This window comes from Ichthyophthirius multifiliis (genome assembly GCF_000220395.1).
Source record: "Ichthyophthirius multifiliis unplaced genomic scaffold scaff_1120509249562, whole genome shotgun sequence".
Lineage (NCBI taxonomy): Eukaryota > Ciliophora > Oligohymenophorea > Hymenostomatida > Ichthyophthirius > Ichthyophthirius multifiliis.
In genome coordinates this window covers 664-16523 of record NW_004087602.1, presented here as the reverse complement: position 1 = coordinate 16523, position 15860 = coordinate 664, and the positions used below count along the sequence as shown (strand labels likewise).

General features: G+C 14.0%; 3 protein-coding genes across 3 annotated transcripts, besides 32 other annotated features; 1 reads left to right on the top strand and 2 right to left on the bottom strand. All coding sequences in view use genetic code 6, as the record gives it.

The window, feature by feature from the left end:
- Nucleotides 1-2486: 2486 nt before the first annotated feature.
- Nucleotides 2487-2539: a microsatellite.
- Nucleotides 2540-4145: 1606 nt separating this feature from the next.
- Nucleotides 4146-4188: a microsatellite.
- A 715-nt stretch (nt 4189-4903) lies between these two features.
- Nucleotides 4904-4947: a microsatellite.
- Nucleotides 4906-4959: a microsatellite.
- Nucleotides 4960-5818: 859 nt separating this feature from the next.
- Nucleotides 5819-5894: a microsatellite.
- Nucleotides 5823-5857: a microsatellite.
- Nucleotides 5835-5894: a microsatellite.
- Nucleotides 5868-5917: a microsatellite.
- A 477-nt stretch (nt 5918-6394) lies between these two features.
- On the bottom strand, nt 6395-7487 carry IMG5_012200 (Isy1-like splicing family protein, putative; the record flags this gene model as incomplete). Its single annotated transcript, XM_004039679.1, has 4 exons — nt 6395-6621; nt 6685-7026; nt 7077-7285; nt 7339-7487. 4 exons carry the CDS (start codon nt 7485-7487, stop codon nt 6395-6397), a joined length of 927 nt encoding a protein of 308 aa, XP_004039727.1.
- Nucleotides 6620-6671: a microsatellite.
- Nucleotides 6620-6673: a microsatellite.
- Nucleotides 7488-7668: 181 nt separating the features above from the next.
- IMG5_012190 (IQ calmodulin-binding motif family protein, putative) lies at nt 7669-8836 on the top strand (the record flags this gene model as incomplete). Its single annotated transcript, XM_004039678.1, has 7 exons — nt 7669-7723; nt 7773-7855; nt 7903-7989; nt 8030-8092; nt 8226-8482; nt 8536-8692; nt 8741-8836. The coding sequence occupies 7 exons, from the start codon at nt 7669-7671 to the stop codon at nt 8834-8836; spliced, it is 798 nt and encodes a 265-aa protein (XP_004039726.1).
- Nucleotides 7728-7760: a microsatellite.
- Nucleotides 7979-8028: a microsatellite.
- Nucleotides 8175-8218: a microsatellite.
- Nucleotides 8175-8224: a microsatellite.
- A 207-nt stretch (nt 8837-9043) lies between the features above and the next one.
- Nucleotides 9044-9095: a microsatellite.
- Nucleotides 9096-9132: 37 nt separating this feature from the next.
- Nucleotides 9133-9174: a microsatellite.
- Nucleotides 9175-10407: 1233 nt separating this feature from the next.
- Nucleotides 10408-10446: a microsatellite.
- Nucleotides 10447-10630: 184 nt separating this feature from the next.
- Nucleotides 10631-10786: a microsatellite.
- Nucleotides 10690-10786: a microsatellite.
- A 95-nt stretch (nt 10787-10881) lies between these two features.
- Nucleotides 10882-10939: a microsatellite.
- Nucleotides 10940-11650: 711 nt separating this feature from the next.
- Nucleotides 11651-11676: a microsatellite.
- Nucleotides 11677-12455: 779 nt separating this feature from the next.
- Nucleotides 12456-12487: a microsatellite.
- Nucleotides 12456-12489: a microsatellite.
- A 169-nt stretch (nt 12490-12658) lies between these two features.
- Nucleotides 12659-12710: a microsatellite.
- Nucleotides 12711-12868: 158 nt separating this feature from the next.
- Nucleotides 12869-12942: a microsatellite.
- A 301-nt stretch (nt 12943-13243) lies between these two features.
- Nucleotides 13244-13309: a microsatellite.
- Nucleotides 13260-13323: a microsatellite.
- Nucleotides 13324-13666: 343 nt separating this feature from the next.
- Nucleotides 13667-15541, bottom strand: IMG5_012180 (ubiquitin specific peptidase 31, putative; the record flags this gene model as incomplete). The annotated part of the gene is made up of 4 exons (XM_004039677.1): nt 13667-14408; nt 14457-14967; nt 15014-15402; nt 15531-15541. 4 exons carry the CDS (start codon nt 15539-15541, stop codon nt 13667-13669), a joined length of 1653 nt encoding a protein of 550 aa, XP_004039725.1.
- Nucleotides 14884-14920: a microsatellite.
- Nucleotides 15264-15325: a microsatellite.
- Nucleotides 15264-15339: a microsatellite.
- Nucleotides 15407-15467: a microsatellite.
- A 163-nt stretch (nt 15542-15704) lies between the features above and the next one.
- Nucleotides 15705-15733: a microsatellite.
- Between the last annotated feature and the right edge of the window lie 127 nt (nt 15734-15860).

Below are 15860 nucleotides of genomic sequence, written 5' to 3'. Positions count from 1 at the left end.
GTTTAATTTTTACTATCAGAATATATATATATATATATATATATTAATTAAACTATAAACAAACAAAAAAGAATAAACGTAAAGAATAGAAATAAGTAAGGGTTATTAAATTATATATTATAAATAAAATAGTATGTATATACATAACATAATATTATTTAAAATAAATACTCTATTTTTATTTTTAATAAACTATATAATTTTATTATATTTAGTAAAATATTTATTGATTTTATAATTTGTATATAAAAATATGTTTTTTATATAAAATATAGAATTAATCGTGGAATATAAAAAGTGAAATTTCATCATATTATATAATTAAAAAAATATTTTTGTAAGCTTAATAATATAAATATTTAATAACAAATAACTAGACTTAATAATAATATATATTAATACTTTAATATTTTAGTTTATTATTTTTTAGTTAATTCAAGACCAAGATTAATAGTATAAAAGAGCAAATACTAACTTACATAAATATTAAATATCATTTATTTTATCCATTATTATCTTTATTTTATTGAATTTCATTTATTACTGTCTTAATTTATAGTTGTATTTATTGCATTTTTAAATTAATTATTAAATAGTTTTTATATTGGTATTAATTATTAGTAATATTCTATTGATTTAAACAATATTAAAACAAGAATTTGTTAGAAGCATTTTAGATTACTATGTATGTAATAAAATTTATTTTAAGCCTTGAGTCGCATTTACTTTATCATCTATTATTTATCTTAAATCAAATTTAAATATGTTATTCTAATTTTATAGTAATCAAAAAAGTATTCAGTGTATTTCTATTAATATTTTAAATCTTCTATTCGAATTATTAATATGGTTGAAGAAATTCAATTATTTAAAAAATTATTGGAGTTATTCTTATATATTCAGCAACTATTTATAAAGGATCTAATACGGTTATATGAAATTCATATTCGCAATAAGTTCATTTATAAAAAACCATTTATAGCCATTTTAATGATTTTTAAATAGTTATATAAAAATATGACTTAGGTTACTTTAAATTTTCTAAAATTTTCAATAGAAAAATAATTTAATTAAGAATATTATAATCAACTATTTCTTAGAAGATTTATCATAATTTTACGAATTCATATAATATAATTATTATAAGTTTTTTTTTACTAAGTTTATAAATATTTTGTGGTTTTAAATTTTATATATATTTATTATTTTTAATAAAAATGTTTTAATAATTAATTATATTATTTTATATAATTTTAAATAAATAAATAAGTATTTTTTAAATTATATATATTTATATATATAATTTATAAATTTGATTTTTAACTTAAATTTTTAGTTTTAAAAGCATTAAAAATTAAAAAACAAATTATTAGAATCAAAAAATATTATTATTAAAGGTAAATAAGCAAAAAATAATATTAAATAATATCTTATTTTATTTTTAAAATAATATTTATATTATTAATGTAGTAGAATAAATTTATTAAATATATAATATTAAAAATTTAAATTATGTTTAAATAAATTAATTTAATTAATATATTATATTTAATCTTATTAAAATTCTTTTAAGATATTAACATTTTTATTAATATAAAGATATAAAACAAATAATTTTTTTATATTTTTTATTAAATAAGAAACTAATATTAAATAATAGTAAAAAAATAAAAATAAAATAAAATTACAAATTAATAGTAAGATTAAAAAAGATAAATAAAATTATTTTTAATATTAAAAATTGAAATAAATTAGTATATATCAATAAATAAAATTTATTTGAATAAATAATATTTAAAATTTTCTAAATAATATTAAACAATATTTAATAATTTAATTCTTTTAAAAAAAATAATATCAAATCCATAAAAAAAAGAAAAATAAATAATTTCTCCGAAATTGTCTTAAATAAATAAAATAGACATAATTCAAATAATAATACACTAACAGAAAACTATAAAATAAGTAATAAAATAATTACTTAGTCATTTCATTTATTACTTTTCTCTATTTTTGTTTTAAACATTAAATCAAAAAAAAAACATTATTCATTTTTTTGTTAAATAGTTTAAAAAGACAATTCGGAAAAATTAAAATTAAATTTATAATATTCCATATAATTTACTTTAATAAATATATCAAAAAAATCATAAAAATAAAGAACTGTTAAGCCAATTTTATTGAAAAATGAGATAATTAGTTTGATTTTAAATAGCATGTTTAAAGCCAATATTATAAATGTTTATACAATGCATTTATTTAATTTTAAAAGAAATACTTGTATTAAATATAATTAATCGAATTTTATTATATAAGATAGCTATGAAAATAAAAAAAGACTAACAATTAATATATTTTAGATTTTAAAAGCAAATGCAATTATTTATTAAAGAAAATTCTTTTTTAAAAATAAAAAAAATACTGTTGACAATTTAAATAGACTAAATAAAATAATGCAAAAATAAAAAATTTAAAATAAAATAATAATATATATATTTATATGTATAAATATATATATGTATATATATATATATATATAATGCAATATATAATATTTTGTTTTATTTTAAAATTAAAATATTTAGACAATTAAAAAAAAAATGAAAAAGATAATTAGATAATTTAATATTTTAATATAAAATTTATATAATATATAATTATTTTTATAAAATATGCATAATATGTAGAATGATTAAATTTAAAAAAATAAAATAATTTTTTTTATTAATTAAATATATATATATATATCATTTAAAAAAAAAAAACAAAAATATTCTTAAAAATAAATAAATATGGAATTGGAAAACAACTACACATTTCTAAACAGTTATTTAAAAAAAGCCTAAGAAAAAAAAAATTATTCAAGTATAATTGGTTTAAAATAAATAATAAATCCAAAAAATAATAAAGAAAATAAAATGAATAATATTTCCAAAAAAATCTCAAATAATAATAGTACATATAATTCAAATACTAATATAATAAACGAAAGTCACAAAATATATAACTGTAATGACTCTAAAATTATAGATTTAAACCAATATAAGCAAAAAATTTAAAAACTAAACCATTCAACAGCCAAATTTGCATCCGTAAAGCCCTAAAATTGAACCTAAAAGCCTTTGGCTTACAATTATATAGATAAATAAAGCCATTTAAATCAAATAAATTTAATTAAATATAATATTACATTAGAAAAAAGGAAAAAAAATAAATAAAATAAGGCTTTTAGTTAAAATAATTCAGATCATAAGAGCAGTATTTTAACTTAAAACATCGATAAATTTCCTTTTTTCCTTTAAAAGTAAAAAAATACATCTCAAGAGAACAAAAACATACAAAAAATAATACAAAAACAGCTTATTCTTTCAACTTTTTCATATTCTCAAAAAAACATTTAAGAAAATTAAAAAAAAACAGGTTTAGTTTAAAAAACCCTCGAAAAAAACAATATTTCAAATAAAAAAATATGTAATAATACTCCTTTAAAAAATTAAGAAAATAATTCCATTTTATAAAATTTAATCTAAAATATAAATACTAAAGATTGTTTTTATTAAAAAAATAAAATAATTGAAATTTTTGAAAAAATGTCATTTTTTTTTCCTAAATATATATAATCTATTTAATAATTTTCTTTAAAAATTTAAGAAATATTTAAAAATATGGAAAATGAAAAAGAAATAACCCAATAAAAAATAAAAGAACTTGAGAAAAAAAAATAAACAATTACAAAAGAAACATAAACTGAAAAAAGAGAAAAAAAATAAAAAATTGCAAATGATATTATTACTATTTGTGATTAAAACGGAAATATTTAATCAATAGAAACTTTCCGTGAAAACGAATTGTTAAGAGAATTTATATTAGAATAATAAAACTAATTAAATTAAATGAAAGACAAAGAAAAATAAACACTTAAATTATTATTATTATTAAAATAATAAGGAGTTTAAATCGATGAAATTTATAATAAAAATATTGCCAATGTAAATTCTGATTCAGAAGAAATTATTCCTTAAATTTTTCCATAAGGAAAAAAAAAAAAATAAAAAATTAAATTTAATAAATAATAAATTATTGAACTTTAATAAATACTTATATAAGATGCAGATGATTCAGGTAATAATTTTTTATTTATAATTTATATATATATATATATATATATATATATATATATATATATATTAAAATATAAGTTATAAATGATTCGGATGAAAGTTCTTTTGGTTTTTATGGTAAACCCACTTAAAGATCCGAGAGTATAAAAATGCTAGAATTTGTGAAAAACTACAATAAATAATTTGCTTAAAAAAATATATAAAACTTACCGACAAATATTAAAAATAAATTATAACTTGATTTATAAAATATTCCTGTATAAGAATCAGAAGAATTACAATGTGATATTTTGGCAAAACTAAAAATTACTTAATAATAATTAAATAAATTATAAAAATAACTCAATAGAGATCCTTCTAAATTAACACAATAATAACTAAATATTATTGAAAAATTATAAGATATTTAAGGAATTAATTTTATTAATTCTGAAAGTGAAATATTATAAACCAATAATAGTATTTTACCTTCAGAATTAAAAAGAGAATTAAATTTATACCATGAAGAAATATGAAAAAATAAAAAATTCATATATAAAAATAAATAAATTAACAATATATATATATTAAAAAAAGTAAAAATATATATACATATGTAATCCAAATATGTAAAAAAAAATATTTTAAAAATTAATTAATTATAATTATAAAACTTTTTAAAATTTCACGAATGGCAAAATTGATACATATAATTATTTACATAAAAAATCATGAAATCATATACTAAAAAAGGTATATTAATAAATTAAATAAAAATATAATCTAAATATTATTTTAAAAAGAAATATGTATGTATATATTTAAATATTATATATATTTATTAAATTTAAATTTATATTATCTTAAACCAAATGTTTATTTTTAATTTTTAAAAAATCATATTTTCTGTTAATTCAAATATTAATAAATAAAAAAAATATTAATAATAAATATATATGCATATAAACTTAAACTTTATTTTCTTAATTCAGTAATATAATTATACTAGATTTTCATATAATATTAACTTAGAAATATTTAAATTTAAGTAACTGAGTTCATAGAACATATGAATTAGAGTAATTATTAAATATATTTGGTTTTCTTTTTTATGATTATATTTTATATATTTATTGTTTAATATTTAATTAAATTCAATTTAAAATAAATTATAATAGGCAAATCAAATACTATATAAATCAGAATTTTATATTTCATTTCGTTAAGTAACACTTTTATATTTAAAATTATTATTGTAAAAATAAAGATTTTTTTAAAATATTTATATTTTATTAAATAATTAAAGATTATTCTGTTATAATTATATCCATTTTTAATATCAATAACTAATTGATAAAAATTTAATATATATTTATTTTTTAAAAGATAAAATTCAAAAAAAATCATCTTAGATTACTTATATTTATGAAAAATAATAATTTATATTTAAAATAAAATAAAAAAATCATATAAATAATATTTATAATATTAGAAATAAAAGATTAAAAATTTTAATAAAATAAAAAAATATATATAATAATATTAAAAATTTTATAAGATCAGAATTTTAATAAATATATTTTAAATATATTTATTTATGGACATATAATATTTTTTTTTAATATAAAGTTATATTTAATTAAATAAAAAAATAATTAAAGATATTTATAAATATTAATTTTATTACAAATGAATAATAAATAGTTAAAAATAAATAAATAAATATAGATATTGATATAGATATAGATATATATATATAAATATATATATATATATTAATATATTTATATATATTTATGTTTATATCTATATTATGTACCTTATTTTTATATTTATTATTTATTAAATAAAGATATATTTATTTTATTATATTTTCTTCTTCATTTATTAAATGTTTTCTTTTATATTCATAAATAATTTAATCTTTATTTTATTTTTTTAATTATTTTATGAAAAAGACAAAACTATTTTTGAATTAAATACTTTGAATTAATAAACTTTTAATATAAATTTATTTAAAAAAAATGAATATATCTAATACTTTATCTATAATTTTACTTTTATCTTTATGTAAATAATATATTATTATTGAAAATGCGACAATTAAAAATTAAAAACAAGCTTATATTATATATATATTTTATTATACAATTAATTTAAAAACGTAAAATGATTAATATTTTTTTTTTAAGAAAAAAATATAATAATTTTAATTATTTTTATTCCCATTAATTTACTATAAAATATTTTAAATTAAATGAAAATATATTTTTGATATTAATTAATTTTTTATTTCATTGAATTTTATTCATTTCAATTAATTCTTTTACTAAATGTTAATCTTCATCTTCTACACAATTTTATTTAATTTATTTTTATTCATCATCGTCATTATTTGCATATAAATATTTTTTTAATAATTCCTATTTCTTTTATTCTACATATTTTTCCTCTTCAGTCATATCTTCGATTTTTTTTTTAATTTTATTTTATTAATTTTACTATTCCTATTCCGTTTTATCTATATAAAAATTTTATAAAAAAAATCTATTAATAATTTTATTTAAAAAAATAAATAAAAAACTATAGTTTTCATCGTCTGAATCATCGTTAGCTTATATTTCAATTAATTATAAAATTTCCTCAATATCCGGATTATTGCTTTTACAATAATTTAAAATAAAATCTTAGTTTTGATTAATCCAATTTTATATTTCTTCTTTCTTCAACCTTTCCTCAACTATTTATTCACTTTTTAATAATTCCTGATTCTCATTTTCTTTTACTCCATAATAATCCTCCATATTTAACCCTCTGTAAATATCAATTAAACTTCTTTTAGGAGGCTCAGGTTTTTTCTTTTAAAATAATTCTCTTACTCCAGGTAAATCTTTTGCTGCCCCAAAATAATGATAATCTCCATGTCCTATTATAAACATGTATCATAAAATACTGAAAATATTTAGTAATATATACCTGGCAAAACATCTCCATCATCCTCAAACATCCTTTTAATTTATTATTTATAATCAGGACCACCTAATTCTTTAATTCTTTCCTCAAAGGAGCTTTTTTCTTTAATTAATTTATTTATTTCATCGTTTAGTTCTCTTATTTTATGTTCCCCTAAACCTGCATTTTATATAATACAAACTTTTTTATTTATTTCTTTCAAAATAGCGTTTCTTTAAAAATAAATATATATATATATATATAGGAAGAAAAAATATATATTAACCTAAACTTTTCGCAATCATTTATTCTTGGAATTTACATTATTTTATGGTGGGTTGTCGGGCGCTCCTTTGCAGGAGTCCTATTAAGATTTTTTCTCATATTCCACCATCTATTTAACATTGCTTGCGCTTTTTCCTCATTTCTGGCCATGTTTTTTATGATATATAAATTAAGTTATTTTTATATGTCTATTAAAAATAATAATTATATATATTTTTTTATTAAGAAAAAAAACAACTTTTTTTTTTATTTTAAATAGGAATATAATTTAATTTAAATTTTATTTATTTTCTTTTTTTTTTTTTTTAATAAAATAAAAATATTTAAAAAAATGTTACTAACATCTTTCTCGCCATAAAGAAATTATTCACAATTAGATCGTTCTTGTTTAAAAATTAAAAAAATTTAAAAAATTTAAAAAATATATATATTTAGTTATTTCTCCTTCTAAAATAAGACTTGGATAATTAAATGAAAGATTATCAAATATACAACTTCAATTTGATGAATCAAATATAGTATTTCCAAAAAAAGCAAAAAATATTATATTTTCAAATAAAAAAAGATTAAAAAAGAAGTTTATGAAGGAAAAATAAAAACTTTAAAGGATAAAATTACCAAAAATGTTAATGAAGACGAATAAAAATTTAAAGTAAAATAATATTAATTGAAAAAATTTAAATTAAAAAAAGTACTTATAAGAATAAATATTAAAAATATAAGACGGTTTAAATTCAGAAAAAGTAGAAAAAGATGTAAAAAAATAAAAATAAATTATTATATTAAAAATGTTTTAAAATAAATATACATTTTATTTTAATTAAAAATAATAAATAAATATATACATTTATATATATATATATATATATATGCATATATATTTTATAGACTGTAATTGAAAAAAGGTTAAAAGATTTTAAAGATATTGAATAAAAGATAAATTCAGAAATCAGCAAGGAAAAACAATTAAAAAAAGATTCTGAACAAAAAATTTTAAAATCTGTAGATGAAAGAATTTATTAGATGAGAGTAGATTTAGGAAAAGATAAAAGACTTAGAGAAGAATTCGAAGAAAGAACTTAATAAGAAGTTGGAGATGAAATACTATAGCTTTAAGACGAAATCGAATAGGAAAGAAAAATAAGGTAATTTTTAAATTAAAATTTTAATTTATTTTAAATAAAATTTAATATAAAAGAGAAGATGGAAATTAATAATTAATTAATAAACTTGGTGATGAAATTTCAAGATTTTAAGAGATTTTATTAACTGAAAAAAAATAAAGAGAAGAAACATAAAATATGATGTTTAAAATGTTAGAAGATATAAATAATAAGCTTTAATAAGATTTGAATGTAAAAAAATATTAATAATTAATATTATATTATATATTTTATTTTTAGAATGAAAAAAATGCTAGAGAAAACATAGAAGAAACCATTTTAAAATTATTAGAAGAAACCTGTACAAGAGTTGAGAATATTATTAAATTAAATTGAAATATATTTTTTTATTTATAAAATAAAAATTATCAATAATATATGAATGACATAAAATATAAACAAAATATTTTTTTATTTTTTTTTTCTCCCTTTTTCTATATGAAAATTAATAATTTAAAATTTAAAATATTATTTTTTTATTTATTCAATAAAAATATATTATATTTTGTAAAATAATAAAACAAAAAAATATTATTCCCGAAAATATATATATATATATATATATATATATATATATATATATATATATATATATTTAAAAAACAAAAGAAAATAATTTTTATATTTTTACATTTTTTTTGTTTTTTTGTTTTTTTTGTTTTTTTTGTTTTTTTAATAAAAGTTTTATATTAAATTATTTATTTTATTATATATTTAATTTACAAAGTAATATAAATATATATTTATTTTCAAATTCTATTATCTATTATTAAAAAAAAAATATAAAAAAAAATTAATTTTATAATATTACCTTTATCTTATTCAGATCTATTATATAAATTGTAAGATTTTAACAAATAATGGTTACAAATTTACACAAATTCATTTAAATTTTCATTATTTAACTCTTTTGCTGTAATTATTGCTTAATTATTTGATTATTTTGTTTAAATTTAACTATTAAGATCTTCTATTTATATTTCTTATAGATGTCCTTTTTCTTCAAATTTAATTTTGAAACATGCCAAAATACCAGAACCTTAGTAATCTGGGTTTTCTGTTTAATATGCTCCTTTTTAATTAACAAAAAAACTTATATTTTGATGCGCAATAATACTTTATAGATTTTTTAAATTCTCAGATAATTTTTCTTAATCAATTTTCAAAATTATAATTAAATGATCATCTAAATTACTAATTATTATTAACCTTTTTATTTTTTAATTATATAATGATATTTTATTTTTTTATTAATTTTTGTTGTTGTTTTAAAATTAAATAAAAAAAAAATGAAATATATATGCTATTAAAATAATATATGTATATTTTTACTTTTAAGAAGTATTTTCTGATTAAAAAATTCCTGTTCCATATTAGTTTTTAAAATTTTATTAAATATTTAAATCATATTCTTTAATTAATTCATTTATTTTTTTTGAATAATTAATATCAGAATAATTTATATAGTTTCCTTTAAAATTATCCTTTTTTTTACAAAAAAAAAATATATAGAACAAAAAATTAAAAAGCTTATATATTCATTTAATTTTATATAAAAAAAAAAAATGAGAAAAAGGAGAAAAAAGATTTTACTTTTTTAAAAAATATATCTTTGTTACTTTTAAATTTTTAATTATAAGATAAATTTTATCATCAATTTATTAAAAATTAGTTTATGTCATTTAAGGTTTTAAAGGAATATCTTAGAAATTTCTTCTTAATATAAAATAAGAATTATTTATTAAGTTTTTGCAATTGTACATTTAAAACACTAAATTTTCACTTCTTTTTATTAATTATTGTATTATATCATTCTTTTAAATATAATATGTTTAATCTTTTTATAATAAAGGAGTGTATTCATTAATTTCTGAACTTTCAGCAGTTTAAATATTTTATTCTTGATTTAAAATAAAATATTAAATAATAATATAAAATAAATATAATAAATTTTTAATTACTATTAGGCAATAATACTTTTTCGATTAAATCTTAATCTTTTTTAAATTCTGAAGTACTATTATAACTACTATCATCAAAAATTGTTATTTAAATATGATTATAATTATCAATTTAATCTTATAAGTATGTATTTTCTTATAATAAATTAGTATTTTTTTATGTATTGTAATTATTATATATATTATCATTAATATTATTATATACTTTATCTTGATTAATATTTTAAATATTATTTTTATTGCTATAATTATTATTATCATTATTATTATTATTATTATTATTATTATTATTATTATTATTATTGTTATTATTATTTTATATATTTTCTTCTATATTTTAAATTTTTAATTATTATTATTTATTTATGTTATATTTTTTTTTTTTCTTTTTTTATTGATTATCATTACTATTATTGCTTCGATTATTTTATATATTATTATTTTGATTTTTGTATTTATTATTATTTTAATTACTTTAAACACACATATTCTCTTCTTTTTAAACTATACGAAGTTATTACAATAATTTAGCTATATAGTAATCTAAAAAAACTTTCAATATAATTAAATAAAGACTAATAATTTAATCCATATGTTTTGACAAAGAAATTTAATATTTTTACGCATCCTTTTTATAATTTAAAATTAAAGTCTTATATATATAAAAAATTTACATTTTTAATATGTCTTATTTCTATGTATTTAAATTAACTTTTTTTAACATTTTATAAATTATATTTAAATTTCTACATAAATTATTAAGGTATTTTAATTCTTAATTTAAATTTTAAACCTAATCCTTGATATATAGGTTTTACAGTTGAAAACCCTTCTTTATTGCAAAATTAAAGGTTTATTATATTATCGATTTTTCAACTAACTTATACAATCAATTAAATTTTCCATAAAATTTTAATCTTAGTTTCCAACACATTTAATTTCAAAATGATCTTCTTTATTAATCCATATTAGATATCTTTTAATAATAAAATTACTTATAATTTATATAGTCTAAATACTTGTTATCATTTGATATTAATATAGATCTATGATTAGGCCAATTTTTAAATCTTAATCCGTTTTTATTATATAATTCTTAATTTTATTTAAAAAACTTTTAATTTTCTGAAACTAAATTAGAATTTTGAATATTGTCTAATGTTTATATACATAAATATAAAAAAATAAAATATATATATATATATATATATATATTATTTAAAAATAAATATATTTCTATACTTAAATAAAAAATATTTTAGCTAAAAATATCTTTTAAATTAAATTGAATGCAATTTATAATAGTTTACATTACATATTATCTTTGATTTTCACTAAGAGTACTATTAAAGCAAATTCCATGTAAATTTCTTTTAATTTTTATTTAAAAATCTTCCAAAAACTTAATGTTTTAATATTATTTAGGTTAAAAATTCAGTTTTTTTTCATATTCAAATGTTTTTTTTAAAGGGTACATTTCGCCAAAAAGGCCCATATGAACCTAATTATAAATTTATTTGAATGTATTTAGACAATCTGGGTCAACTGAAATAAGCCCGACTTTATATTTTTGATTTTCTAATGCAATTTAAATGATAATTTGTAAATTATTTTGGAAAGAAGTTTTTAAGTTTTTATATTAATAAAAATTCTCTAGAGTTAGAGCTTATTTAAATAAATTATTTGAACTTTAATCAAATTCTGGGTATATTATTTATTAATTTTATTGTGTTTTTTCTAAATCTTCGATAATTATTCCATGTTATTTTAAAGTTTATTATGGGATTTGATTTGCCAAATATTTTATCTGTATAAATTTTCAATATGTATTTTTTTTTTTTAAAAAAAAAAACAAAGAATTACCATCATTATTATAGGCTATTCAGGTCTGTTTTAAACAAGACTAAATAAAAGATCTTGAATTGTTTCTTCAATTTTATTTTCTTATATATATTGTTGGGCTTTTTGCTAATTTTCTGTTAATTTGTCCATATATTTTTTTATATTTTTAATTTTTTTAATTTTTTTTTTAAAAAAAAAAATAAAAATAATATTTTATATATAAATATATGTATATTTGTATTATTTTATATTTCTTGATTTTCTTTAATTTTCCATTTTCCATTTTTTGTTTATTTATTAAAAAGTAAAATTAATACATATTTCTTACAATTATTAAAAAATAGTAATAATTAAGAAAATAAAATTTAAATTATTAAAATATAAAAAAAAGTGTAAATTAATAAAATTGTTAAATATTCATAAAAGAAGATATAAAAGCATATAACTATTATTTTAAATGATAAATTTAAGTTAACTATATATATGAAAAAAAATTATTAAATATATAAAATATATTATATACAATAAATTTATTTAAAAATATAATTATAAATAATAAAAAGATATAATAATAATTTATTTAATATATTATAATATAAAAATTATCTTTAATAATAATATAATTTATTTTTAGATAATTATTCATTTTTATTTAAAATATATTAATTTAAATATATTCATGATTTATATTTTTGAAAATATCTTTAAACTAAATCTATTACATTATTACAATAGTAATAATATAAACAATATTATTTTTAAATATGAATTTTTTATAAATAATGTAATAAAAATATCATTTTTTTTTATAATTTTTTTTTTTTAAAAAAAAATTATTTAATTAAATTTATACTATAATAAATACAAAAAAATAAAATAAGGTTATTTAAATATTATATAATTGATTTTTATTATAAAAAATTTAGTTAAACATACACTTATAATATAAATATTTTTATTTTTTACATAATATATATTATTCATATTTTATTAATAATAAATATATATAAATATTTTTTATTATATATTATATTTTGTATATAATTTATTATTTTAAAATATTTAGTTATTAATTAAAAGTTATAATATAAGTTTATATTATTGAATTATATATTATTAAAAATTTCTATTTTATATAAAAAAAAAAAATAGTATATATATATATATTAAATAAATAATTTTTTTTTTTTATAAATTAAAAATTTATTTAATAATTATTAAATAATATAATATTTTTATAATTTTTGATTATTAATAAATAATTAATAACTTATTTTTATGTTTTTTTTAATTTATTTTTCTAATAAAATTAGAAAATTAAAATATAAAACATAATTATACAAATAATATATATATATATAATTCAAATCTTCTTTTAATAAAATAATATATAAGCTTAATCTGTGCATACATCTTTCTCATTAACTTATTTTACTTCCGAATCATTAAAAAGCCACCATTTGTCCTAATTAAATGCAAAAGCAGTATAATGGCCTCCATTAAGATTTCCTTAATGATTAATAACAGCATATAAATCATAAACTAGTTTATTTTTTTCCTAAAAAAGTTTATATTAAGGCTATATAATAATATCTTATCCTTAAAAGGGATATTAAGATGTATATTATTTTTAAACATAATCCTTTAAATCTAGATTTTATAAAGGAAAACTGATATATTTAGTAATTTTATCTTAATCAGTCTTAAATCTTTTTAGATGTAAAATTAAAACCTAAGGAGTTGTATATAGGTTGATTTGTTTAAATGCTTTTTAATTTTTCTAACAAAAAGCACAAAACCATAGATTAGATTCTTTTAATTCTTCTATTTATTAAAATTAAGAAAAACAATCATATATATTAATTTCTCTAGGTTTATATAATTAATTTTATTCTGAAATGATTTTCTGGTCGAAATCATCATTTAAAGGAAAGTCAATTTCTTTGATTTTTTCTATATTTATTTCGGTATTTTATTCTTCGAAAAAAATTTCTAATATTAAATTATTTTCATTTATACTTTTATTTTTTTCATAAATTTCCTTTAATTTTAAATTTTCGGAAAACTCTAAATCACAATTTTTACATGTAAATTAGCCACAAAAACTAAAAATAAATAAAATTTATTTTCATTTATATATATAAAAAAATTACAAACATTAAATTTAACTATAAAATCCTTTCGAATTTGTTTAAATTTTCAAAGAATAATATTTTTAAGGATTATTTAAGACTTTTTTTTCATAAAAATCAACTTATTTATCTTCGTTATTATCTAAAAAATTACTCATATACTCCCAAATCCTTAAATGGACTTCTTTAGTATTTAAATTCAAACCTAAATTAAATACACGAGGGTATGTAAATTAATTTTTTATATAACTATTAGTAGAATATAATTTATTCTTTTATTATTTTATATATGTCATTTTTATAAAAACAAGTATTTTTTAAATGTTATCTTCTTGGAAGTCTTAAATTTAATAAAGAACAAATTTATTACCCTAAACGGGTTTATTTTCTACAATTTAATCTAATAAAGTGTCATTTTTATCGAAAATTTATAATATTTCTTAATCACTTTTATTTATTTTTTTTTTTTTTTTTAGTTTTTTTTTACTTTAAATATACAAGTAAAAGCTCTTAAAAAAGAAATTAGTATTTTCTAGAAAAATAATTTTTTAAAGAAAATAATGTTTCTCCTTAAAAACTATAAAAAAGAAAACTTTCTTCCATATCTATCTTGTTAGAATCTTCAAAACAAATAGTAAAATCGATTTTGTTGCAATTAAATAAAGGAATAGGTAATGTACAATTCAAAAATTACTCAAAATTAATTGAAGAATAATTACAAACAGAACAATTTACTTTTGATTTATATTAACCTTACATTAAATCAATAATTATACTTTAATTTTTACTTAGATATTCCATTTAACTATTTAAAGCTAATAAATCTTCATTATTATTATTATTATTATTATTATTATTATTTATTATTAATATTATTATTATTTTTATTAACATTTTAATTATTTTATTGGCTTTAAATTCTATTAAGATCTTCATGTAAATAGTCTAATAAATATGATAGAAATTCCTTAATATATATATATACAAATATATATATTAATATATATAAATATATATATATATTTATTATATTTTTTTTATTTTTATAATTATATATTTAAATTATTAATTTTTATTATAATTTAATTATTTTACTTAAGAGTCATGTTATTAACTTCCTTAGAAAATTTTTTGTTTATCTTAAATTATTTCTTTTATATTTTTTGGTGAAATCACTTTATTATTTTCTACCCACATTTTTTATATTAATTTTAAGTATTTTTTTACCAAATAACATTTTGTCCCTAACGGATTATTTACATTTATATCATTTAAAAAATAATTATTTAAAAAATAATCTGTTAAAATATTTGTATTGCTCAAGCATTATAATGCACTATTAATATAACACGTATTTCCCAAATTTTATAAACCGCAAATTCCTTTAGATGAATTATCATTTATATCATATTTGTCATTATTTAT